The sequence below is a fragment of the Crocodylus porosus genome, unplaced genomic scaffold (assembly GCF_001723895.1).
Source record: "Crocodylus porosus isolate Cpor-Errol unplaced genomic scaffold, CroPor_comp1, whole genome shotgun sequence".
Taxonomy (NCBI): Eukaryota; Metazoa; Chordata; order Crocodylia; family Crocodylidae; genus Crocodylus; species Crocodylus porosus.
In genome coordinates this window covers 15339727-15365259 of record NW_017728917.1, presented here as the reverse complement: position 1 = coordinate 15365259, position 25533 = coordinate 15339727, and the positions used below count along the sequence as shown (strand labels likewise).

The following is a 25533-nucleotide window of genomic DNA, read 5'->3' as shown; positions in this document are numbered from 1 at the left end:
CCCAAAGTTCAGTGCTCTGGCAACTGTGGTTTGAACTCTGTCGCTATAGTGGACTTCATGACCGCGCCAGTGGTTGGAGGTTTAATGTCTAAATGCGTTTATCATTTGCCAGGCTAATTAGAAACAGAAATAAATTCATCAGAGAAATGCTGACTTATCCTGCCTTACTATGAGAACCAATTCAAATGAATCATACCCTTGAACTCAGTACCCTTGAGCTCTCAAGTGGATTTTTTGCTCTGTTTTTCTTGCCCTCACTCTCTTCCTGTTCTCCAGGTTTCTTTTTCTCTCTTCACCTCACATGCATGTCCTCCTCACACAGGCTGCTGCTGGTATCCCCTTGTTTCCAGACCTCCTTTTCCTCTCTCCTGGAATCTTCTCGCTGCTGTTTTCTTTCCCCTCTCCAGTTGGCAGTCTGAAAACTCTGTTCAGACCTATCGCAGTTAACCAGGGACTGACTACTGTCTAAAGAAATATGGTACCTTAACACTACAGCTCCTGCCTTGCAAGGCTTCAGGGTATGCACGCTTACCTGGCAGGGCTCCACTCTGTGTTTTGCCACCGACTTTGCTCATGTTCTTGTACAGTATAACCATTAAAGTATTCAAATTTCTCTTTGTTAAGGAATCCTGAGGACCTTGCAATATGAATAATTCCCTGGAGAACACCATTTCCTTTGAAGAATACATCCGTGTGAAGGCGCGAACAATCCCTCAGCACAGGATGAAGGAGTTCCTGGACTCCCTTGCTTCCAAGGGGCCTGAAGCTCTACAGGAGTTCCAGCAGACAGCCACTACCACGATGGTATATCAGCAGGGTGGCAACTGCATTTACACGGACAGCACAGAAGTAGCTGGGTCTTTGCTTGAACTCGCTTGTCCTGTTACAACCAGTGTCCAGCAGCAAACCCAGCAAGAGCAGCAGATACAGGTTCAGCAGCCACAGCAGGTCCAGGTAAGTGTCTCAGTCATCCCTTTCATTGTATGCATCCAGCAGTAGGCTGGCGTTGCAGGAACCTGTGCATCTAGAGCCACAGCTTAAACCAGTCCAGCATTTTAAACCCCTGCTATTTGGATGCCAAGTATTATGTATGCCAGTCTTATTTCTCTTTCCTGTAAGAAGCTTGTTTGTGTCTTCGTGAAGTTGCGCCCTGGGGCCCTGCTCCAGGAGAAGCTGTGGATGTAGTGGTATAACCCTTTGGAGAAATAGTAGTGGTTTTGGCATGTGCATTCCACAGGAAGCAGCTATAAATACCCCAGGTCTCTCCGCTCTCTGCTCATTTCTGTGTGTGTTCATTGGAGTGGTTACAGAACCAAGCGTGCGTCTCTCTCCCCATTGATAATTGTCAGAAAATCATTCCTAGAGGCAAAGGATTCACTTGAGACATCTTTGCTTTGTAGCTTCTTGATTTGGTTTGAAATCTTCCTGGTTTGGGGGTCACTTTGGACCCAAGGTGGTAAGATTAGTCTAAGAAAATGTCCTTGGGCATTCGCCTTGCTCTGTTTTTGTTTTTTGTTTTTTTCCCCCTTGTTTTTCCCCCCCCACTTCTTACTGGGCCCAGGCAGTACTACTTATCCCTTAAGGATGAATGTTCAGCCCGTGGCTGTGATGCCTGCCAGATGCTATCAAAAAAGGCCAAGGACTTCATTCTTGATAGCGCAGCACATGAGTTCAGGAGACCTTTTCCAAAGGAGAACTCCCAGGTACAAATAGTGTAGCCTCTGAGCCTCCTGTAGTGCAGCTTCCCAGGCTAGAGAGGATCCTCCCCAAAGGGGCCTCATAAGAACCCTTGAAGCTCTCTCCAGGGCCTAAAGATGCAACCAAAGAGCACAATTCAGTGGTCCCTCAGAGCCCACTGAAAGTAGGGAGGGAAGAGGTTTCTCCAGCAAGAATTCTGTACTTTGATCAAAGTGGACATGAAGCCAGTGGTTTCTCAAGATATTAGTTATCCCGATGAGTGTGAGGTTGTACCCGTGTTTAATCATTCATCTGTTCCTGCTAGACCCAGCTGGCAGGAGAACCAAGAGTCATCAGTGTTTTTGGACATCCCCTAGATCAGACTCTGCACTTGATGCCATTATCAGTCCTGAGTCCAGAGACTGTGTTGAGTCAAACTCTTTGGCTTCTTTGTATCCCCTCCTGGTATCTTATCCACTTCCTGAGTGATACCAGGACCTTCTGGAACACAAGTCACACAGCTCTAGCATTAGGGATTTCAGTGCCAGCCTTGTGCAGAAATCATGTACACCTACATTTTGGAGAATCAAGAGAAAAGTAGTAATAGCTGTAGAAGGAACCACCTTCTGCTGCCTTGATTTCTGGGAAACTGCTTTCTTTCTGTCTGATCCAAAAGAAAAGAATAAACTTATTTTTCCAGCCTCATACCCCAGGAGAAAGTGATAGCTATCTGTGTGGGGAGTGAACCTGCTTAAACCTCTGTGCAGGGGTGCCAAATCTCCAGTTGTTGTAACAGCTGTTACAAGAATAGAGCTTTGACAAAGCAGCCACAGCAGAAGCACTTGAGGTGCAGAACACTCCAATGCTTTGTCACAGCCTGGCAAAACTGCATGGCCCAGTTCATCCCAAAGGACAAAATCCAGGAGTTCAGTGTCCAAGGAAGGCCTAGTGATAGCTAGGTATTTGCTGAGGACCTCCAGTATAGCTGTGAAGTGTCTGACAGCTGTAATTTTCATAGATGCTTGGCTGCAGATTTCAGGTCTCTCTGTAGACTGAACCTAAAATAATAGGTTTTACCTTTCTACAACAAATTAGGCTCTTGTTTCTCCAAAGCCGCAGAATTCACAGATGGCTTGGTTTGAATCCAGTATCTCCATACGATTATTTTTATGCAGCCTCTGGGTCTGTCTGCTAGCAAAGATGCTAGCATCTACATTTGCTTCATCTTCATGCTTACCTGCCTTAGCAAGAGGAGGTGGGCTGTGTCCAAAGAGCTGGTTTGAGGGGGCTGGGAGATGCCAGACAAGCAGGAAGATAGTTCCCCATCCTCCATCTTCTGCCACTTCCCTTGAGAACGGTGCACCAAAAGCCTTCCAGTGTGCACCAAAGCCTTCCAGTGGGACCTTGGAAATTCTTCACTGGGGATATAACCCCTTTCCTTCCAGGAAAGGAGCTCTTGACCCCCTTGAAAATAACAGTTTTGCAACGGATGCCAGAAGCTGATCCCCCTCCCCCCAAGTAAAATGAGGACATGTGCCTTGGGTGGGACCCCAGCAAGTGGGAGCAAACAGCATTGTTTGTGATTTTCTTTAGCTCCTGCACTCAGCTCTTTTGCTTTGGTCTGAGGCCTGCTGTTTAAAATGCCTACGTCCACCTCTTTGTCACTGTGGGCTCATGTCAAATTCTTGAGCGTGCACCTAGTGCTGGACAGTGGCTGTAGCTTGCACACTGTGTCAGGGCCTGCAGGGCTGCCTGTATGTGGACAGCTGGCTCTTAAAGAGTTCAGCTTTAAAGCAGGAATAGTTTCTGTCTTGTGGGAGACCAGTGCCCTTTCCCAGACATCTTGGATTTATCATGCACGCAGAGAATCATTCTTTGTTGTCCATTCTGGGGTTCTAAGGTACTTTGTAGAAGCCCTGAACATTGGCATTCCTACTTTAGGACAGGTTTCAGGTTCTCCCAGTCCAGTGGGATTTCTTTCTTTGTGTATTAGACCTGACAGTCTGTGGCCCTCTGCATCCACTTTTCAGAGCCATTGAAGGTAGTGCTCAGCTGCTGCCTGGGTGATGATAGCCAGAATCCTCAATCTGCTGCGAGGAGCACATCTTGGATCTCCTAAAACTAATTCCCCCCACCCCTTCCTCTCATGTTTCTGATGGCAGCCTGTGTATGATCTCAACCCTGTTTGGTGTGCAATGTGATCAGCCCTTGTGTGAGGAGGTGATCCCTCTTTGGGAGTGCAGCTGAGTGACAACCTTGCCCCCTGAGAGTGTACCTGCAGATACTAGATCAAACCAAACCTCAGACACACACCTGAACTCTGGGCTTTGCTCTAACGCGTGGATTTTATTATGAGTGTGAGTTTGCAGTGTTACCCTGCTAACTCAAGCAGAGTTAAAAGATGTGCTTAAAGGAGAAGCCTTGATTGTGTTGCAGTTACTTTGCTTTTCTTTTGCCTGTCTGGGCATTCCTAGCTGCACTTGGGACTGCTTCAACAATGAGCTTGCATAGCCATATTTGTAGGAAAATTTCCAGCGACTTGTCCACCTGCTGATGTGTGTTCTTAAAGGATCCTGTTGAATTCGTACTGTCCCATACACGAGCCTAACATTTCCTACTGCTTGAATTTGTTACCAGCCTTGTAGAAGGGCCATTTGAATAACTACTCTCTTCTGCCCCACTGCTTGACCTCTGTTCTGAAGGTTTTGTCTTCAGTGTCAGGCAGGAAAGAAAGTCCTGCAAGTGCTGCTGAGCAACCCACTTAGTATACAGGCATACCTTGTTTTATTGCGCTTCGCAGATATTGCGTTTTTTACAAATTGAAGGTTTGTGGCAACCCTGCGTCGAGCAAGTCTATCGGCGCCATTTTTCCAACAGCATTTGCTCACTTCGCATTTTTTAGCAATAAAGTATTTTTTCAATTAAGGTATGTACATTGTTTTTTTTAGACATAATGCTATTGCCCACTTAATAGACTATAGTATAGTGTAAACATAACTTTTATATGCACTGGGAAACCAAAAAATTTGTGTGATTCGCTTTATTGCGATATTCGCTTTATTGCAGTGGTCTGGAACTGAACCCGCAATATCTCCAAGGTATGCCTGTGTAGGGCAGACAAGTGATACTTGGGCTTCACCCTCTGTGTGATTGGTTGCAGTCTGTCTCTGCCTTTTACTACCTGCTTCAAAGGCTCACACTTGTCTTGGGGAAGGCACATTTCATTGTAGAGGGAGTAGCTACTCTACTTGGAATTCTGACTTAAAAGGCTCAGTACACTGTGACCACTGGAGAAAGCCTTACAGATAAGATGGATCTTTAAGGTTATGTGGGTAAAAGTGCCTAGTCATGTTCTGCACTAGTCATGCCTGTGCCAGGGTGTTTTGGAGCTCCTTCAGCTAGGGGTCCACAGTGTTCCCTTACCTGCACTACTGCTAGGGTTTGGGGCTGCAGTTATGAAGCTGAATTCGCACCTCTGCAAATCACTGTCCCTGCAATCCTGCACCAAGAGCTGGTTCTGACAGGACAGCACTTCAGTCCCATTGGACTGGCAGGGATCCTTAGCCCACCTCTTCAGGGAGATGGCTTCTGACTGAGCATCCATGGAGCTGATGCCCTGATGGAGAGTTGAGAACAGTAACAATGAGTTGTTTACTGAATGTGTTGTGCACACAGAGCCCTCTTGACCTCCACTCTGCTCTCAAGATCAATTCTGAATAAGCCTTTTGGAGGTGGGGATGGACCTAAAAGACCGTTTGCAGTGGGTGAGTTGTTCACATCCTCACCTTGGAATAGCAAACCTGGAGAGCCTCACGGAAGTGGCAGCTCAGACTCAGAGGCTCTCAATCTTATGGCTGGGCATCCTTTAGCTCCTGCGTGGGGGCGCTCTGGATGTAACACTTAGTCACACTCTTACTGTTCATATATACGACAACAGCAGAAAGATGGTTTTCCCTTCTGGTCTAGGATACCTGTCGCTAGTAGCAGGCTGTCGGCATGAAACTTTCAAGGGTCTTGACTTTGGTTTTCATCTCTGTGGCTGCAGAAATTGTTATCATTGTGCTAGTCACTAATGCAGTTTTGCCTCTTGATACATTCAGGGAAGTCTGAAGTGGTGCACAGGGGTCATTTTGTTCAGTTTATTCATGTTTGTGTATAACTGGATAGGGAAGGGTGAGATGTCCACCACCTGAAAAGGCACAGACACCCCTGCTCGCTCATCTCCTGACTAACAGATTTGCTGGTAGGTCGTTAGTGCCATTGCTCACTATTTCAGCCCTCACCCAAGAAGAATAAGATTTGTTCCCTGATTTCAGACCCACTGCAGGAGAACAGGAAGTAATCTGGAAATGGAGGATAGAGAGGAGTCATCTGAGAAGTTAAAAAAGACCCTAGACCCCTTCATCTCCATAGAAGGGCATGATGTCACGAAGAAATATGAGGGCATATGTTCCCTTCACTAGTTAGTTCTGTTGATGATACCTTTATCCACCTAAATAATTTCAAAATTTCTAAACCTGGTCTTCTCATAGGAGATGCATTTCCTATTAAATTTCATAGCTTTTCCAAAACCATTAGTATCATTACGGCCAAGAGTATTGCTGTTTTTAGAAGGAAGGAGAGAAAGAAGTCATGTTCTTACTTGGGAGATGTTCCCTGCATAGGTTCTGAATTGGATCAAATTTCAGTGGAAAAAAAATAACCACCAGCTTTGAGAGGGAGCTGGAATTTTGTCTGGTTTGCATGTCAGAAGCAGTCATGAAGGCCTATGTAGAGGATCACATTCTGCCCTTGGGTATAGCTTGCAGCCTGATTTTTTTTTCAAGGTAGTGGGCTTGAGGGATTGCAGTTGTGAGCACAGCTTGGGCTGCAGTGTTCTGATACTGGGCAGAGAAGAACCCCCCTTTTCAGAACCCAAGGTGGCAATGGGTCAGCGTCTGAGATTTACGCTTCCCTCAGGTCTTGTTCACTCTGGTAGATGGTAAAGCACTTCCAGTAAAGCATCTATAGCATCTTCAGTGTGGTTCCTGCCACTTCAGTGAAACTCTAAACTAAGTGTTTTTATCTCCTTTTCAAAGATATCTTTAGTGCATAGAAAAATCTAAAATAAAAAGGAACATACCTACATGTTCTAGGTGCCCTTGACATAATTTAAAATTACAAAAAAAAATAGTCCCCTAATAAATATTAATTATAATAACCAAGTTGCTCGCGTTGACTTAAACACAGACACAGCATAAGACAGGCCTCCTCAAGAAGTCTTATGGTCTGGAGGGATGAAAGTAGCCTTTGCAGAATGTGTGGGTGAGCTTAATACAAAAGAATGTGAAGGTTTTTTGAAGCCTGCAGAAAGCATCACTTCTATTTACTACAGCACTTGTCTTGCTCTGTCCTGGGAAAAGGCTGAGTTTCAGCACCTGAAGAGTTCCCAGTACCAGCTGTACTTATTTCATAGATTTCATAGACATTAGGGCTGGAAGGGACCTCGGAAGATCATCGAGTCCATGACCTGAGATTCATTTCAGCTTGGCCCTCAGTGCAGGTAGGCTTGGTAGCCTGATGGGAACAGCTGTTTCCAGACTCCCAGCCCATTGAGTCCCATGCCAGGCATCTGAAGACTAGGCTTTTCCTGCACTGGATTTAGCTTTGAAGATTGGAAGAGGCTTAAGTGTTTCTCTTCGTAGTCAGCCATGGAATTCTGTGCCGTTGTTTATTAAGGAACATGTCACTCCTCCACTGAATATATTGCGATTTCCAGAAAGGCAAGGCAGTAAGAGGCCAGTCTGATGAGCTTGGGTCCTGGGTTGATAAGACTTGGGAGCTTTTTCAGCATGAATGCCTGTATCGTTCACTAGTTGCTGACAGGAGAAGCAGTGTTAGTCACATCTGGTCCAGTGAGTTGCTACAGTACAGGGTTGTTGGAAAGGGAACATTTTGAACACTGTCTGCAATAAGGAAGAAGCAGAGAGCACAGTCAGGGTAACTTCAGTGTCCTCCAACGGTGTCAAGTGAGAGACCGTATCAAGGTGGTGACAGTTAGCAGTGGGCTAAGAGTTTCCTTTGACTGCAAAGAAATTGTAACAGCACCCTGGTAACTCCTTAAGCATGATTCTTTGTCATTTTCCCTTCTGCATGGGCCCTGCCTCTGGCTATCCAGAGTGCTTTGTAAACTGTATCCTCAAATGTGCAGATGTAGTCAGTGGCTGGGACTTCCCTGGGATTAGGTGGGGGAAGATGATGTGCAGCCTGGGCTTGCTCTTGCACCTGTTGAAGCTAAGGAAAATTCCCCATTGCTTTTGTTGCGTTTGGCATCAGGCTCTAACACGTGGAAACTGCAGTGGGGGAATGCTGACTGTGCTGTTTCCTGCTCCTGGGATTGGAGACTGCTTTTGTTTTAAAAGCAGTAGTTTTATCACCTGCAGGTCTGCACTGTAGTACAGACCAGGCTGGCACCACCTGCAGGAAGAGAGAGCCTGTTCTCTCCACTGAACTAAACGAAGCCTAGCTCTGGGGCAGTGGTTTTCAACCTCCTCGGACTCGAGGCCTCTTCTATAACTTTGCAAATTGAGTGGCAGCCAATTTGCAATATATAGCCATGCTGACCTCCTTGCAGTGGTGCCCAGGCAGTGGGGGCAGGGGGTTGCCCAGGCGGGGAGAGCCTCTGCCTGCCCTTATCTGCTTATCTCTTCACACCTCCCTGCTTGCAAAGAACTTTTTTCTGACTGTTTATTTGGTCTAATAAAATATATCTAATAAAAGATATCACATCTATCCAGAGAACCCTACTCGCCCTTGGAGACGCCCTTCAAAGGCTCTGGTGGCACTGGTTGAGAATCACTGCTCTAGGGACTAATATAGGTACAGAAGTCTGAGAACCAAGAGAGGCACAGAAAACCTAAGTGTACCGAAGGCTTGGGTTCCCTCTGCAAATGAAGCACAAAAAGAACTAGATTTTCAACTCATGATGCTCTTGGGCCCTGACTGTACTTCTGTCTGCCCCAAATCCTGCAGAGCCTACTGGCCTTTCTTTTCATTGTTGGCCTCTACCCCTTCATTACACGGCACCTGAGAAATTGGAAGGGGTACATGGGAGAATGCAAGCAGAAAATTCCTGCTCTTGCATAATATGAAGCATAGGAGACCTGGGTTTTTGGATACTCCTTTGTTTGTGCCTGTGTATTGCTGGTCTCTGGCTTGCCCTAGGGTCAGAACTTGGCCACCTTTTGTATATTAAGAGGTTATGCACAAATAGGTGGTATTTAGTCTGCACTTGTCTAGGGTGGGTCTTCCAAGAGCATGGCAGTGGCTGTGATGTACAGTTGGAAGGCACTTTCAGTGGAGTTAGTCTGATCTTTCAGAAGAGCCCTAAAGAGGCCAGTAGGCCTAGACTTTTCCCATTTTGTGTAGAAGGCAAGAAACTGTAGATGAGAGATGCTGGTGAGTAAAAAGTGGCAAACCATGAAATGTTAGCTGTGGATGTGATTCCTTCTGTTCAATAAACTGCCTGATAGCATTGTCACTGAGGCAGCTGTGGGCTCTTGTCCACTGAGGGTGGAATGCTGCTTGTGATTTTGCAGGAAGTGGATCAAATGCCTGTCAGCTGGGCTGCAGGGCATTGCATGCAGCTCCTGTCCCATGCTAGGGATACACAGTTCACTGCACTTCCTGGGAAGAGCCTTAGCTCCACCTCAGCACAGCAGCACTTGTAGATCAGCTGTGACCAATGCATCCTTGCCAAGCCCACTTCTCCATGGCAACTAGATGCAAAGTAATCCTTGCAGTTTTGTTTAAGACTTCTGGAACTCTGAGCCAGCAAAGCGAGCCTTCCTGACAGACTGTGCTGCAGTGGCTCCCCAGGCCTGGGCAGTGCTGGCCTCATGTACAAGGTGGGGCCAGACACCTGCCTCACATAGCTAATGTTGGCATTTTCCTGGAGTAAATGTGGGGAGAGGAGGGGAGGGCAAGAGTGAGGAGAACATGCTTGGGCAGCTGCATAAATGAACTACTACTTCCAAACAGGAAAGGGTCTTAACTCTGCCATCCCTGTCCAGTGGGCCATCACTGGGGTTCTTGGCATCTTGTATGCATTGTGGTAGGAGAGGGACCATGCAGATTAATTCTTCAACAGAATCATGCCTGTATTAGAGGTAGCATGGAGGTACTTTATTGGAGAGGAAGACAGTTGTATGCTCAATGCTGGGGATTGGTGTTGGAGCACAGGGTAGGAGCGATGTAAAAGCAGCAGATCTGCAGGATAGGGTGAAGATGTGAAGAATCTTGTAGGTGAAGCGAAGCTCCGATTTGATAGTGGCTACTCCTCTATTTGGGAAGATGGGAGGAATCCAGAAACATGGGGGCAGGGCAGGGCAGAAAGAGCTTTGTCAGCTATTTAAAATCAGTTGGGGGACTGTAAATTACTCTTGGTCCCAGGAACTCGAGTTTCCTGTTGAAACGAGCAGAAGAGGAGTTTGCTTTCTCCAGCCCCTGACCTCTGGGCTCTTCTGATTCCTGGCAGCTTGTCAGCATCTGTGAAAAGCTGTTCTCAATAAGGAGTAGGTATCTTAATGCAGAGATGTATCTTTGAGTGGCACCCTAACCTTGGGAGAAAGAGACTGGGCTGCTTGTTAAGTGTAGATCTTCGTTGTGCTGTTTTGAATCCGTGCTCTCTGTTGTTGGGTAAGCATACGGCACTTGGAAGAGCTGTCTGTTGTCCAAACAGTACAATAGCTGACCAGGCTTGGGGATGCCTCCACTTCTGATGGCCTGTGGTGATGGTAACTTAAAAGTTTTAAAGAAACCTTTGACATAACAGTGCCTCTTTAATCTGCAGCATATGTACGACACCTACCCACTTAGTGCTGATGTTAGTTCCAAGGCTGGGTAAGGAGCCCTCGGGTCTGTAGGCTTATGCCTTGCTCCTCTCCAGGAGATTTACCTTGTGTTCTTAGTGCACGCCATATGTCGAGGGACCTTACAGTCACTTCTGGGGCTCAGGCCCTTGGAGAAAGGAGCCTGTTGCCTTGTTCTTGCAGTGCTCCATGAATGGAAAAGTATGGCAGCTTGGGGCTTTGACAGTAAGGCAGGTATTAAAATGTTAACAGCAGAATTCATGCAGTTATACCAGAAATGCCCTTTAATTTGTGATGAAAGGAGCTGGGCCTCCAGTGCTGCATGTCCTGTCGGTGTGAATCGTTTTGCAGGATGTTCTTCTGCAGTCTGTTTTTACAGGCTGCGCTTATTGGGGAAGTGATGCAGCTTGTGTGTGGCCTGTGCCTCTACACTGGCGGGGGGGGATAGACACTGCTCTCTAATGTTGAGTAGATCCTGATAGGTGTTTCCTTCTGCCAGCCAGGCTGGGGTCTTAGATGCATGTGGTTTGGCATTCTGTCTCCAACAGTGCTGCCTGGCATTTGTGTGTGAAAGAGCCAAGCCAGCCACTGCCCCCCCAGCAGTCTGGAACAGCACTGGCAGCCACAGTAAGTTCCTGGTACGGGAGTTCTGGTTTGCACTGACTGGTTCTTTGTTGTTACAGGTGCAAGTCCAGGTCCAGCAGTCACCACAGCAGGTCTCCGCCCAGCAGCTCTCACCCCAGCTCACTGTTCACCAGGCCTCTGAACAGCCAATCCAGGTGCAGGTGCAGATCCAGGGCCAGGCTCAGCAGCAGGCATCACAAACCATCCAGAGTCAGGCTCTGCAGAGCCCAAGCCCCTCGCAGCTGCAGGCGGCTCAAATTCAGGTGCAGCACGTGCAGACGGCCCAGCAGATCCAGGCTGCCGAGATCCAGGAGGAGCATATACAGCACCAGCAGATCCAGGCCCAGCTGGTGGCAGGACAAGCTATTGCAGGGGGCCAACAGATCCAGATCCAGACCGTGGGGGCGCTGTCACCTCCACCCTCCCAGCAGGGCTCCCCACGGGAGGGGGAGCGCCGCATCAGCACTGCCAGCGTCTTGCAGCCTGTGAAGAAGCGCAAAGTGGATATGCCGATTACGGTATCATATGCAATTTCGGGGCAGCCTGTTGCCACAGTGCTGGCCATTCCCCAGGGCCAGCAGCAGAGCTATGTGTCTTTGAGGCCGGATTTGTTAACAGTGGACAGTGCCCACCTCTACAGTGCCACTGGGACCATTACTAGCCCCACTGGAGAGACTTGGACCATCCCTGTTTATTCTGCTCAGCCACGTGGTGACCTCCAGCAGCAAAACATAACCCACATTGCCATCCCCCAGGAGGCTTACAATGCCGTCCATGTCAGTGGCTCGCCAACAACGCTGGCTGCTGTGAAGCTGGAGGACGACAAAGAGAAGATGGTGGGGAGCACGTCTGTTGTGAAGAACTCACATGAGGAAGTGGTGCAGACACTTGCCAATTCACTCTTCCCAGCACAGTTCATGAATGGCAACATCCACATTCCTGTGGCCGTGCAGGCCGTGGCAGGGACATACCAGAACACGGCGCAGACAGTGCACATATGGGACCCGCAACAGCAGCAGCAGCAACCCACACCCCAGGAGCAGGGGCAGCAGCAGCAGCAGTTGCAAGTGACTTGTTCGGTAAGTGTGACCATCTCTGCATGTCTGCCCTTGACTTATGATTCTGTGATCCTGTGATTTAAGGACATGGATGTGGTGGGGAAGGAGCAGTGCCATCTGTCAGAAGGCATCCTTGGCAGCACAGGACACCCATGTTTTTGCAGCCCAATAATCTTGGCATGGCAGCCTGCATTGGTTCTTCCATGTACGTCACATGCCTGTCAGTTTTTGGACCAGGTTCCAAGTGATGGAGGTAGATCTGTTGGGCTTGCCTTTGTAGTGGCATGAAGCACCAGCTCAGAGCTGCCATATTAAATAGCAGGAGTTCAGAGTCGTGAGACCACTTCTGTTCTGAGTTTGTGAACTGGATGGTTGTAAGGGCTGCGCTGGGAGGCTACAGCCCTCCAGAATGGAAGTCCTGAAGTGCAGCAGACATTACCTGCCTTGCAAGTCACTGCGAATCACTTGGCTCTGGGAGCACCGCTAGATGCTTGGCAGGTTAAAAGTGCTTCAGAGCTGAGGGTTTGACAGCTGATTGACTGGAACAAGCCTCACTGCTGTGTACAGCAGGCCCCATTTCCAGTAAATGTGAGCTGGGAAAGATGAGATGTCACAAGTGAACCCTGGAAACTGAACAGCATCCTTTTAGCAGTGTGGCGTATATCATGGCCAAATGCATTGCTGTATTAAAGGCGATATTTGGAGTTGGTGGCCAAAACCCTTTACAAGTCTCAATGTGACCTTTCTTTGGTGGGAAACAATCAAGACCCAAGAAAACCAAGCAAAATCCCTCAAATCCTGCGGAATACAACAAATGACTGCCTTGCTAGGATTCCACCCTCCTTCACATGTGCATGTGTGCATTACTGTCTTGGTACTGAGATGAGATAATGAAAAGTAATTACTCTTGTCATAGCCGTACCCAATTGTTATGTGAAAACGGCCCTAGCCAACCAACATAAATGTTAGATCAAACAGGGGGTACTCTATAACAGAGGAGGGTAATTAAAAAAGTGGAGGGTCGCTCCTGGCCCTGTAGGGCCAAGGGATGGCAGGTGCACCTTCCTCTTGTATAAGGCCAAGGCATCAGCTGGGCAGCCTGCCAGCTTCCTAAGATGATGCTGGCCCTGCTGGGCTTCATGGGAGTCTGGTTGCTGCTCTGCCCAGTGGTTCACCAGCCATGTTTAGACTAGAAGGGCCCAGCGTAATCCTTGGGGCTGGAGGGCAACCTGTTAGTTTCAGGCAGAGGGATGAGACTGCCCTGCCTAAGCTCTGGCCTTGTTAGATTGTCCCAGGATCCACTGTAGCTATCATGTAGCGAGGCTGTCCAGCTTCAGAGTCTGCAAACCCCACCGGCTGCACCAGTGGGGGCTGGACTAGTGAGCCACATCTCCCTTCCCTTAGCTCCCTGGCTGCAGGCTGCGCAACGCTGCAGGCTGCGCAACGCCTTGCCACCCACTAGAATGGGGGGCAGGAAGTAGAAGCTGGTGGAGGAAGAGGGAGCCAGGAGAACCCGCTGCAGTGGGTGGGAGCTCGTGGTCTGCAAATTAACCTCTCGCAGGCTGCGTGTGGCCTGTGATGTCAGTTGGACAGCCGTGTCCTGAAGGGTCCTTCCTGAGGAAGGGTGCAAGTCCTGCCTTGCCAGCCTCCCTCAGGCAGTGTACTGTTGTGGGAGTGCTGAGGGGCTTGCTGTGGTGTGGAGTGAGCTCCCTGGGTCTTCCAGAGACCTGCGTTGTGACTGTGCCGTTCTGCCCTGGTGCCTGGCCTCAGCGTCCCCCTTGCCACTGCTGCCTAGGCAAGGTGCATTGTGTGCTAGGAGGGTGGAATCCTAGCAAGGCAGTCATTTGCTGCATTGACTCCAGCCTGTTTGTCTGCCCTAGGCCTAGCAGAGAGTGGCTGTGAGGTAATCGTGGGAAGCAAGCCAGCAGTCTCCTCCTGCCAGGCTGAGTGGCAGTGGATGTTTTTTCTTTCCATGAGGAGCACAGGCACAGCATTGGACAGGCTAAAGAAGCAGGTTTAGCCTGCACAAGTCTGGCATTGCTTCACCCTTAGGTCGCATGTTTCCTGAGACAGCAGCTCTGCAGTGACTTAGCTTCATCCCAGTGCCCTGAGGATAACAGCAGAGTGCTGTCAGTGAAGGGAGCACCTTGCTGTAGAGTCCTGCAGGTGCCGCTGTGCAGATAACTGCTGCAGGAGAGCTGGCCCTGGCATAGTCGATCTGTCTGAACTTGTGCACGATGACAGCAGGGCTTCAGCACTTTGACTTCTTACTGCGTGGGAGTCCTGTGGGCAGCTCCAGTGTTCAGCACCAGTATCCTGAAAGGCTGCAGGTGTAACACCAGCAAGGACACGTACTTCACTGAGCCAATTGCAAAATGCTTATAGCACAAACTTCCCTCCAGTCTTGCACATTCTGCGCACAGGTCAGTCCCCTCGTCTCTTCCTCGACAGGACTGCAAGTACAGTAGGGCCTTGCGATGGCTAGGGCACCTGTTCTCTTTACCTCTCAGGAAAAGTGAGATGAGTTACAGTCCTTCATCACCTCAACATCTAGTTTGTGTTTAATTTTGTAGCCTTCAGTTTTGCACAGGAGGAAGAGGAGGGCAGGGAAGTACCTCTCTTTCTGTGTAGCTCAGGTCCCCCTGGGCAGAGAGGTCACCGTACTGGGACAGAATGGTTGCAACTTGAGGTGACCAAGGTCTGGGGCTCAGAGGTCCAGTGGGAAGAGGAAGGTGCTATGGCCTATCAGAGGCTGCACCCAGAACATGGCAGCAAGTCCATGAATAGGTCAAGGGGAGCAGTGCAGTGAGCCAACCTGTGCAAGCGAGACTGACCTGCCCTCTGTCAGTGTCACGAAGGCAGCTGCCATTGCACGGAAGAAGCAGCTCGTTGGTGGCATGCTGCTCTGAGCCTGGTGCTCAGCAGCTGATAGCTTCTAGTGGTGGACGCTGTCAGGTTCTCCCTCCGTTTAGGAAGGGGCCTTCATAAAGGCTTGGGTTAGGGTCTAAGGGTGTCACTGTTCCTCCTGTCTGTTTTTGTATACAGCTGTGATGCTGGACAATTTGGGCATCCTGGCCTTGCCTGACAAAGGAGAAGGCTGTCAGCAGGATAGTAGTACCCACAGGGCCGTCCTTTTTTTTGGCGGGGGGGTGTTGAATCGGGGCATCTGCCCCAGGCCGTGCACTTTGGGGGGGCCCCACTGAGCTGAGCGGAGCAGCCACAGTGACTCCACGCTGCCGCAACCAGCTTCGCATCCGGCCACTCAGCACCCCCACCCCTGCATCTGCTGCTGGCTTCCTTGCATCCACGGGTGGGCCCCATTGATTTGCCCTGGGCCCCCACCCTGCTCAGGTCATCTCTGAGCTGAGCACAGGTGCTGGGTACTATTTGTGCTGTTCACATGAGGTGACAGACCTAGGGTGGTTGTGTTGGATTCAGTCCTTCAGGCGTCCAGTGTGAGCGGTGCTCCCTAGGAGAGGATCAGCCTTGGTGGTGTGTCTTGGGCTCCTCTGCTGCCACAGGCACCTGACCCTTTCACACCGCATGTGTTGGCATAAGTGCCACACCCTGGAGCACAGCTGAAGTGGATGGGACTGGGGCTTGCTCCCAGGCATCTCTCCAGAGCTGTCGCTGCTCTGCCACTCTTGCCCAGCAGAGGGCACCCTCCTCTCTGCATGCCTGACGCCTGGCCAAGCCAGTTGTCCCACTGTCCTGTGAGCCATGGGACACGAGCCCAGAAACTAATCATTTCCATGTCTCATCAGTCACCAAAGCCAGCAGGGGGAAAGGTTGGAGGGCTTTACCCTAACACAGACAACAGAACCATGGGGAAGTAGGGCCATAGGAGATCTCTGCAGGCCAGTTCCCTGCCTGAGGCAGGATCATCCCTGTCCAAAGCAGCTCTTGCAAACCCTTGTCTAAGCTATTGCTAAAGCTACACAGTCAACCCTGTCGCACAGCCACAAAGACACCAAGAGCATCCGGTCCTGCCACCAGTAAAGCAGGGGACAATGGCAACCAGTGTTTAAGGTGGTTAAAATATATGTGAGAGATCCCACTATGGAGGAAGGCAACGCCCCCCCCACCCCAGTCCATATTAGTCTGCGCACAGGGGAGAATTCCTTCCTGACCCCAAATATAGCAGTCAGTCTGACCCAGAGTGGAGAGGCAAGATCCTCTGGGTTTGAGTCTCTGCAGGAGCACCAGCGCACCCAAATTTTCACCTCTTCACATTTGCATTGGTTAGCTTGTTTTTCCTTTAGAAATGGATGAATTGCAAACCTGGGCTGCAAGTTTATAAGGTTGGCTTAAAACACATGCCTAGAATGTCAGGTTGTGCAGATGGACCAACCAGTTTCTACAGCCCCTGCTTGGAGTGGCAGTGCAGGTGTTCTTGGGGCCAGGGGAGCGAGCTTGCATGATCACGACACCAGAACAGACATGACAGCAGTGTTGTGCTCTGTGCAGGCTCATATGTATGGTGGCCGCAGCAGCAGGAGAGGGCATGGTGCTACGTGACTTGCAAAGATAAATGCCTTTGCTCCAGTGTTCAGCACCAACAAGCAAGCAAATAGAACAGCTGTACTTTTTTTTCTGGCTTGGTAGTAAGTGTCTTGGAGCAAATGTGACTGCGGTGACTCTCTTTCACAGGCTCAAACTGTTCAGGTAGCAGAAGTGGAGCCGCAGCCACAGCCTCAGCCTTCACCTGAACTCCTGCTTCCAAACTCTCTGAAGCCAGAAGAAGGGCTGGAAGTGTGGAAGAACTGGGCACAGACCAAGAATGCAGAGCTGGAGAAGGAAGCCCAGAACAGGCTAGCTCCCATCGGCAGTAAGTGTCGTGGCCTCACATACATCAGTCTCATTTTTCTTTCACCACTAGAATGTTATCTACGGGGAGATTTGTAGCAGGTGAAAAGAGCTAATGGGGTTGAAACTCGTGTAGCTCTCTGACTCTCCTGATCTGGCCTTAGTGTTTTCAGCTCCCCTGAGACTGTTTTTTATGTTTTGTTTTGTTTATTTAAGGACTGTTTTCGAGTTCAGTGTAACCACCCACAGTGCTCCCTCCTGTCCTCCTTGCCTCCTTGAAGGTGAAGGCAGTTTGAGATCTCAAGCTACATTTGTTAATAATGATTTGTATTCCTTGGCAGTTGCATCCTGGAACATTCCAAGGATTATCTGAATTCCAGCCTGAGCCAGCTAGCCTGAGCTAGCTCAGTGAGTGCGAAGAGGCTGTATAGAGCTGTGGTAGATGGGTGCCAGTTACTGGAACACAGTAGCCTCATGTTCTGATTGAGTCCTAAAGAGTTAGCAAGCACTGTTCCATAGTTGCCCTCACTGCTGCCCAAGGCCTCAGTGCAGATCCTAAAAGCAGGAGCTGTTGTCAGTTTCCTCCATCCCCCCTGTTTCCCTGTGAGCAGATGTACAAGTGCTTAATGCTTCCATCACCTCAACTGTTGCATGTGCTGAAGAGCATGCAGTGCTGGGGCTGTGCTGGGAAGGGGAGATGGGCCAGTTGGGAGGATGGCAGGTCATGCTGTGGGGTATCTTTGACGCTGTTGTTGCTGTGCTTTGTGTGCAGGGCGCCAGCTGCTGAGATTCCAGGAAGATCTCATCTCCTCGGCTGTGGCTGAGCTGAATTACGGGCTTTGCTTAATGACACGAGAGGCTCGCAATGGAGATGGCGAGCCCTACGACCCAGATGTGCTTTACTACATCTTCCTGTGCATTCAGAAGGTAGGGGGTGTCTCACTGCACATCCTGTGCACAGTGGAACCGTGTCCACTGGTCAGTGCTTGTGCGCTGGCAGCTCTGCGTCAGACCAAGAAAATGGGCCACTGCCTTGAATATCACACTCCCCAGGTTTAGATTTCATAGACTGAAATGTCTCAGAAAACTCAGGCAGATGCTTCTGGGTGGTTTTCCATACCTGCTATTTAGGTTTTTTTTATGATCAAAGGCTTCCATAACTAGTGTCCTTTTAAATCCTAGTGAGGGGGGCTGGGGAGGAATAGTAATAATTGTAAATGAATAATGTGGTGAAAATTACGTGTCAGGTCTTTCAAGCAAAATCTGAAGTTCGGGGTTTAGGTTTGGACTTGCTTAAGTCGCTGGTTCACATGTGGCCTAACTGGACCTTGAAAACAAACCTGTCTCTATTGGTGTAGGGAACAGTGACTGTTTGCAGCAGTAGTGTGTTTTCTGACAGAGCTACAGGAGCAGTGAAGCACAATGCCTATGAGGTGCTTCCTGCAGCTGGCTGGGCCAAGCATGCTACACAAGGACTTTCATAAAGCAAAAGCATCTTCCTACCTTAAAGAGGTTCCTTCAGTGTAAATTCCAGATAAATGTGGCCTAGTAGAAAGCCATATGCTTTGCTTGCAAGTCTTCCTTGTGACACCCACTCACACAACATTAATTGGGATGATTTCTGGCATGCTGACCTTGCTACAGGGATCTCTTTATACTCCAGGGGTAGCCTGGGGATCCCTCTCCAGCAGAGTAGGTCTATAGCAGGCATTATGTATATCTGCCTGGCACCTGAGCCTTGGGGCTGCCAGGAGCCTATGCCATCCTGCAGTAAGGTCCTCTCTGAGGGGCATGCTCAGTACCACTCCCTGGGACCATTTGTGAATGTCTCTTGCAGTATCTCTTTGAAAACGGCCGAGTGGACGACATCTTCTCAGATCTCTATTACATACGGTTCACCGAGTGGTTACATGAAGTTCTCAAGGATGTGCAGCCCCGGGTCACTCCTCTGGGTAAGAGCACTTAGGTTGCCCTGTTTTAGGAAGAGCTTCTTGAGACATGCTGGCCTACGAAGCAGAGAGGGACTCTTGCTGCCTCATAATGGCCAGCATCTTACCCACCAGAAACAGGCTGACGTGGGCTGTTTCCAAGCTCAGCTCCCTGACACTGAGTTACAGTGGTATGTTGCTTTGGTACCTCTACTGGGAGACTGGAGCTAGTAGCATCCAGCAGTGACACCAGAATCATGTTTGAAAGCTTCTCTTAGTTTTGAAGTGCAGAGGGTTTTGCAGCCTTCCTGGGCGTGAGGCGGAGCCTTGGAAGTGTCCAGCCAGCAGGCTGTGGCTGCTAAACTCTTCGTTCACAGTAGAGTGGTTGGGCAACAGCTAAAGGAGCAAGTTATGCATGAACTAGCTTTGCCAGTGCTGCAGTAGAGACTAGGGCATCCCCACGTGCTTGCAGTCCTGCTTCCGCCTAAGCAAAGGTGTTCAGGGCTGCCTGGTCTCTGACTTGTTTTGCTTGGCAAGGCAGTTTCCAGGCCCCTTTTGTCTGTCATCTGCCTCTGACTTGCGTGCTCTGTTCTTTGAGCCAGTCCATGGCTGTGCGGTACGCACTGCCATCCAGGCTGCTGCTGCTCCTCCTCTCTAAACAGCTGAGCAGGAAAAGGCCTGAGGAATCAAAGGCTTGCTCAGGTGTCCAAGCATGCGTTCAGCCCCAGGCTGAATCTGCTGTGCCAGCTTGTAGGCTCTTGTGTGCTGTTGGATTGGAAGGATCTGCACTGGACTTGGACATTAATTGCGAAGTTGCTCAGGTGCATGTTCCTGCCCTTTCTGGGTGGTGGTGTGGGAAACTGCAGCACCAGAGGCTGTGGTATACAGGTGGAGTCCTTCCTCCTTGCGTCTGCTCCTCATGTATTCCTAAAGGTTCCTCACGGTTCTGGTGGTGGAACGGGGGCATTGAGCAGCCCCCACACCCTTCAGGGGTGGTCCCCTCCCTGGGAGCGCCTCTCCTGTTCCTGCTGTAACTGCACAGGGCTGACCCTGGCTTCTGACCGCTGCAGGTTACGTCCTCCCCAGTCACGTGACTGAGGAGATGCTGTGGGAGTGCAAGCAGCTGGGAGCCCATTCCCCTTCCACTTTGCTCACTACGCTGATGTTTTTCAACACCAAGTAAGTATTTGGGACTGCTGGCTTGCAAGGCGGAGCCTTCAGCATCTTTTCCAGGACTGCTGGGAGGCGGTGAGGAATCCAGACAAGGGTGGGTTGGATGGGGGACCCCAAAGCCAACCTCTCACCCAGGAAAGTGTAGTGTGCCTGCCTTCTGTCACGGTGCACTGTTCTGTGTCCCCCGCTGCTGCACAGGTACTTCCTCTTGAAAACCGTAGATCAGCATATGAAGTTGGCCTTCTCCAAGGTCTTAAGGCAGACGAAGAAGAATCCTTCCAACCCCAAGGATAAGAGCACAAGTATCCGGTATCTGAAGGCACTTGGTATACACCAGACAGGCCAGAAAGGTAGTGTGTGCGCGGAGGGGAGAAGTGGATGTGGTTTGGGAATGTGTGAACTCCTATTTGGAGTAGTCCAATAGAAATGCAGAGGTGATGAGGGAATACAGCCTCTTGTCCTCACAAAGTCACTGAATTGGCATCAAGGCCTCTTGCCTTTCGGGCTGCAGCTGGGTGGGGACAGTGGTAACTAGGCTGTAGAGCTGAAGCCAGTGGCCTCGTGCATGAAGCAGGTTCTCCCACAGCTCGCAAGCCTGCGATGCTGTGGGGCAGGGCAGCCACCTGGCTCTTTTGGCCTTCTGGTAGCGGTACCTTGTGACCCTGCCTGTCAGGGAAAGGGTAGCAAACATCCAGTGGCGAAACCGGGGCCCTGCCAGGCCCTGCACCGGGTCTTACTGCCTGCACGGGGGTTGCAGTTACAGATGACATGTATGCAGAGCAGACGGAGAATCCCGAGAACCCTCTGAGGTGTCCGATAAAGCTCTATGACTTCTACCTCTTCAAATGGTGAGCGCTTCTGGGCTGTGCTGTGCATGGGCTGGCCCATCATGTGCAAATGCAGATATAAGCTACACCTTAAACTGTTTCAGTGCAGGATGTCTTCCCCTGGCTTGGCCTCTGCTGACATACCAAGGTCACCTACGTGGCTATGTTGCATGAGGGGATGCATGTGCCTCTGACCCTGTATTCATCACAATTGCTCAGCTCTTAGAGGGGGGCTCAGTCCTGATGTGTGCACTGACTTGGAGGGTTTTACAGTGCCGGCACAGCGCAGATGCCCTGCCGGAAGCACCCTCTACTTCTGCTGAGCTGTCTGCCTCTAGGTGCAGTTCCCATTTCAGACGGGAGTTGGCTTTTGAAATCAGGAGAACTAACTTCCTGTGTCCCTGGTGGCTGGGTTTGTGCATGCTCCTGAATGGCGCAGTGCAAGCAGAGCAGCCTGTTTCTGTACAACTACCTTACAAAGAGAAACAGGCCCTTATGGCCTGCTACTTCCCTCCTGGCCGTGTGCTAGCAAACACGTTCCCACATCAGGGGGGCCCTCATGTTAGTCTTGGCCCACCTGAAAGGCTGAGCTGAGCTATCCAGATGGAGCTCCCTGCCTGCCACAAACAACATGGGGAAGTAGTTGGGTAACATGGGTGAGGCTCCATGGCTGCCCAGTTTAGCCTTTCTTCAGCTGCTGTCTGTGCTCCGGGTCCTGAGAGGCCCAGGCAGGCAGGGCTGTGCTTACCCAGCGTTCCCTGCTAGCCTGGCTGTTTCTGCTTTTCCCCGTACAGCCCCCAGAGCGTGAAAGGCCGGAATGACACGTTCTACCTGACTCCAGAGCCCGTGGTAGCCCCCAACAGCCCTATCTGGTATTCCATCCAGCCCATCAGCAGAGAGCAGATGGAACAGATGCTCACCCGGATCCTGGTGATACGAGAGATTCAGGAAGCGATCGCGGTGGCTAATGCCAGCACCATGCACTAGGCATCCGTCTTGGCTGGACGGGGATGGGGGGGCGAGGATGGATTGTACAGACTTTCACACTAAAGGAGATGCCTACATTTTGTTTTTTATTGGTGTAGTTATGAAGCCCTTTTAGGCTTCTTCTCTTTAAAAGAATCTAAAAGGAAAACCTACCCTTTGTGTCTCCTACCGAACATGCTGAACTGTGGCACCAGTGGAGGCCAATTCTGTGTGCAGGGAGCTGCAGAAAGCTGCTGGCCAACTGGCTTTTCTATGATGTGGAAAACAGACGTGAACCATGGGTTTGGCCAGGACGGCTGGGGCTCAGCGTCTCCTCAGATCACGAGCAGAGCGAATGAGGGCTGGACCTGCCCCGCTGTGGGAAGAGGCGAGTGTCTCTTCTGACCTCGCATTTGGACGGTGCATCGCCGTTGCCCTGGAGAATGAGAAGGAGAGTGAACTGCAATTATGATTTATTAAAAATACAATTTCTATTCAAACCTTTAAGTGACATTTTTAGATGTTAAAAGTAAAAACTTTACCACGCATTTCTTTTTTTTTTTTTTTTTTGGCCCAGCTTGAGGCCTTAAACCTTGAGGCTCCCGTGCCTGATGGAATTCTTGTAACATACACTTGTGTATCATATAAAGATACCACGCTGTTTCTCTTATGTATTCTTACTCTAGTTGTTTATTAAGAATGACGAGCACGTCTTTTCAACATGCCGGTGAACAACGTGTCTTTATTTGGGGAAGAGAGTGAGAGCCACGAGAGGGGGGCTTGCAAAAGGTTAGTTTCACCGGGTTGTTCTGGGCCTCTCTTCTCCCTCCACCCCTCCTGTGGGGATGCCATGTCCTCCTCTGTTTTGTGTCTTGGGTCGGTTTTACTCTTTGACGCAGTAAATCAGCTGTTTGGAAGTGCCGGTTTGCTGATCGGACCTCAGTGTCAGGCTGCCAGCACAGGGCTCGTTCTCCCAGATAAGATTACTGGCATGTCTAGTGTCCTGCCCCTGGTGACTGCTCCTCTACGCAGATGAGCTGTGTGATGGCTGATGGGGTAGGGAGACGAGCACTGCACAGACTATGTCACTGGCTTGCCCCAGGTGACAGCCCTGGAGGTTGGAACGTCAGCAGTGGTCCCTGTTTAAACTGAGTCCACAGCCCCTGCCTTGCTGCTGTTCACATCAGTCACCAGAAGTCTGCTCTTTTGCTGTGGGCAGGTAGACAGACAGCTGTGCTCGTAGTGAGGTGTGAGTGAACCATGCTTCCAGCTGCTGGGACATGGAGACAACTCTAGTTTCTTGAATCTCTTCTCTTTTGCCCTTCTTTTCCCCGTCTTGTTTCTGAGATGTGCTGGAATCGGCGAAAGCTTTTCCCTTGGAGTTGAGAAGGGGTCAGGTTTGGAGGCTCCCACTGGTCACCACCCTGTTCCCAATAGCAAGGAGAGCGTGTGCTCTTGTTCTGTGCCTGTAGGTCACTCATGCTGGGGCAGATGTCAGCCCTCAGCTAGGAGTGGCCCTCGCGTACTGTCTGTGTTAGACAAGGAGGTGTACAGCATGGAAGAGTTTGGGGTGCTATCAGATGTGCCCAGGAACAAGATAGTGAGGAATCTGCTGCAGTAGAACCTGAGGGCTGTGGTCAGGGGATGGGAAATCAGGCCAGCTCTGCCATGCGCTGAAGTGGACTTTCTCCCTTGGTTAGTGACCAAAGCAAGCAGCAGAATGGTAGTGTAAGTAGCTCCCTCTTCCCTCCCCAAGTATAGCTCATCCCACCTAATAGTAGGGAGAGGCTGTGTCTGGCTGAGCTTGTGCTGGGAAGGAGAGACCAGCACATTCCCAAGCAGTGTGGTCCATTTGGCTGGGGGCTCTCAGTGTCAGTGATGTGCTGCAGTTGGTTGCAAGATGCTTCTATTCCCTCCCTGTGGTTTGGTGATCGGAGCGGGCCTCTTAGAGGCCCCACTGCTCTGTTCCTCATGCTGGCTGGATTTGAGAGGGAGTTATCCTGCCTCCTGCCCAGAAACCCAGTGACCTTGAGAGGAAGGACTTGGCTGAGGGGGTGGCATGCCCAGGAGGCTGTGCAAGAATGCAGCTGCAGCTTGCCTGGCTTTCAGAGCATGCAGGCCCAGGGCGATCAGTCTGAGAGCAGCGCAAAGATAAAAACCAGGAGTGCAGGGGAGCACTTCTGTTCCCTGCGACCTGCTGAACAGATGGGATGGTCCCATATCTGGTTTGGAAAACCACGTAGATAATGCAATGTTGCAAGAGCCTGAAACCACTTGCCAAGCATGAGAGGCTAGAAATAGAGCAGTGAGGGCAGGTGCAGGCTTGGAAGGAGCAGGGACCTGCCAGCAGCTCTGTGTGCTGAAACTGTACACCCTGCTGCACAAAGCCACTGCTCTGCACTACTCTGGTGCGGGTGCAAGAGTGGAAGAGACCCCGAGTAGGATTCCCATCTGTCTTGAGCGAGTTCTCTAGCTTGGGGTGCTGGCAGGCACAGGGGGTTGTGCAGACACCTCACCGGGTTTTGCCTTCCTGACCTGCGCATTTTCCATTGCTCACCTTTGTCTTTCTGACCTTTGTGTGGAGGGCAGCCATGCCCCTTTCACTCCTTGTTTTAGAGACTACCGATATGCTGTGATCTATGGGTGGGTTTTCTGGAACCTGTCTCTAGCCGGTGGCTGTGGATCCAGTTTGAGATCCACCTTATTTCTTGAGATCATGTCTCCCAGAAGGGCTCCTAGGCGAGCCTAGCAGAGTGCTGTGGCCTGGAGTTGTGAGCCTGGTTATGGGAAGGCTGTTCCTAGTTACATGGTGCAAACTAGTCTGCTGCTTCCTCCTGTAAGAGCTGCAGCGTGAGTGCACTGGGTACCAGTCACGTGGCTGTTGCGGAGGTCTCTGCTCCAGGCGTTGGGCCCCTGCTTTGGCTTGCACAGGGGCTGTTTCGGCTTTCTGTCCCTGGCTGGCTGGCTAAGCTGAGGCGGGCTGCCTTTGTGTCGCGTCCCTCTTGCGTTTGGACCAGGAGAAACCATAGCAAGCGCGACTGACCTGAGCACGTTCCTCGCCGTCATGTCTGACCTGCATACGGCCCTGTCCTGTGGTACTGCTTCTGCCACCTCTAACTGCCCCGGGGCCTGCTGTGCCCTTAGACCCTTGCTTTCTTTCTAAAGATGCGGGTTGCTTCCCTAAGGCTGCAGCGGCCCAGGCCGCGTGCTCAGTCTGGAGGCGGGCTTCCCCTGGTGGGGGGAAGCCTGTAGAGGGGCCGTGTCCCTGTACCCGCGCAGGGGCTGGTGGAGGAAGCCGCACCGGGGCAGATAGGGCAGGACAGGCCTGGTGCTGGGGCCGCCTCGCAGCGAGCATGCAGCCCCCGCCCGGGGCCGCAGCCCCTGCCCTCAGCTTCCCGCAAAGTGACCTTCCGCGCTCCCTGGCGGCTTCGCCCGCCTTACTGCTCCCGCAGGTGGTTTGCAAGATGCACTTGACTATTTTTTACGTTCCTTTGATCTCTGCTCTTTGTAATCGGCTTGGAAATAAAACAATTGTTTCCCTGCAGCCTTTGTCCGACTCTCTTTGCCCAGCGCCGGCAGGAGCAGGGCCGCCCGCGGCACCGGGAAGCCCCCGCGTGGCGCGGCT

At 50.7% G+C, this 25533-nt stretch overlaps 2 protein-coding genes across 2 annotated transcripts in view; both read left to right on the top strand.

The window, feature by feature from the left end:
* Positions 1 to 599: 599 nt before the first annotated feature.
* Positions 600 to 22632, top strand: QRICH1 (glutamine rich 1). The gene is made up of 9 exons (XM_019536771.1): positions 600 to 954; positions 11210 to 12229; positions 16859 to 17036; positions 17787 to 17941; positions 18852 to 18966; positions 20013 to 20121; positions 20314 to 20465; positions 20873 to 20963; positions 21737 to 22632. The coding sequence occupies exons 1-9, from the start codon at positions 646 to 648 to the stop codon at positions 21927 to 21929; spliced, it is 2322 nt and encodes a 773-aa protein (XP_019392316.1). The 5' UTR covers positions 600 to 645; the 3' UTR covers positions 21930 to 22632.
* The window catches only part of IMPDH2 (inosine monophosphate dehydrogenase 2), an 18196-nt gene continuing 15292 nt past the window's right edge, over positions 22630 to 25533 (top strand). Inside the window, exon 1 of the mRNA XM_019536999.1 lies at positions 22630 to 22697. Coding sequence (XP_019392544.1) covers positions 22630 to 22697 — 68 coding nt within the window. The remainder of the gene's footprint in view (positions 22698 to 25533) is intronic.

What these genes read in the sequence shown, in the direction of transcription:
- QRICH1 (XM_019536771.1), top strand. Translation starts at nt 646, where the DNA reads ATGAATAATTCCCTGGAGAACACCATTTCCTTTGAAGAATACATCCGT. An exon ending in AGCAGCCACAGCAGGTCCAG is followed by an intron (nt 955 to 11,209) that starts GTAAGTGTCTCA and finishes TTGTTGTTACAG; the next exon opens with GTGCAAGTCCAGGTCCAGCA. An exon ending in GACTTCTACCTCTTCAAATG is followed by an intron (nt 20,964 to 21,736) that starts GTGAGCGCTTCT and finishes TTCCCCGTACAG; the next exon opens with CCCCCAGAGCGTGAAAGGCC.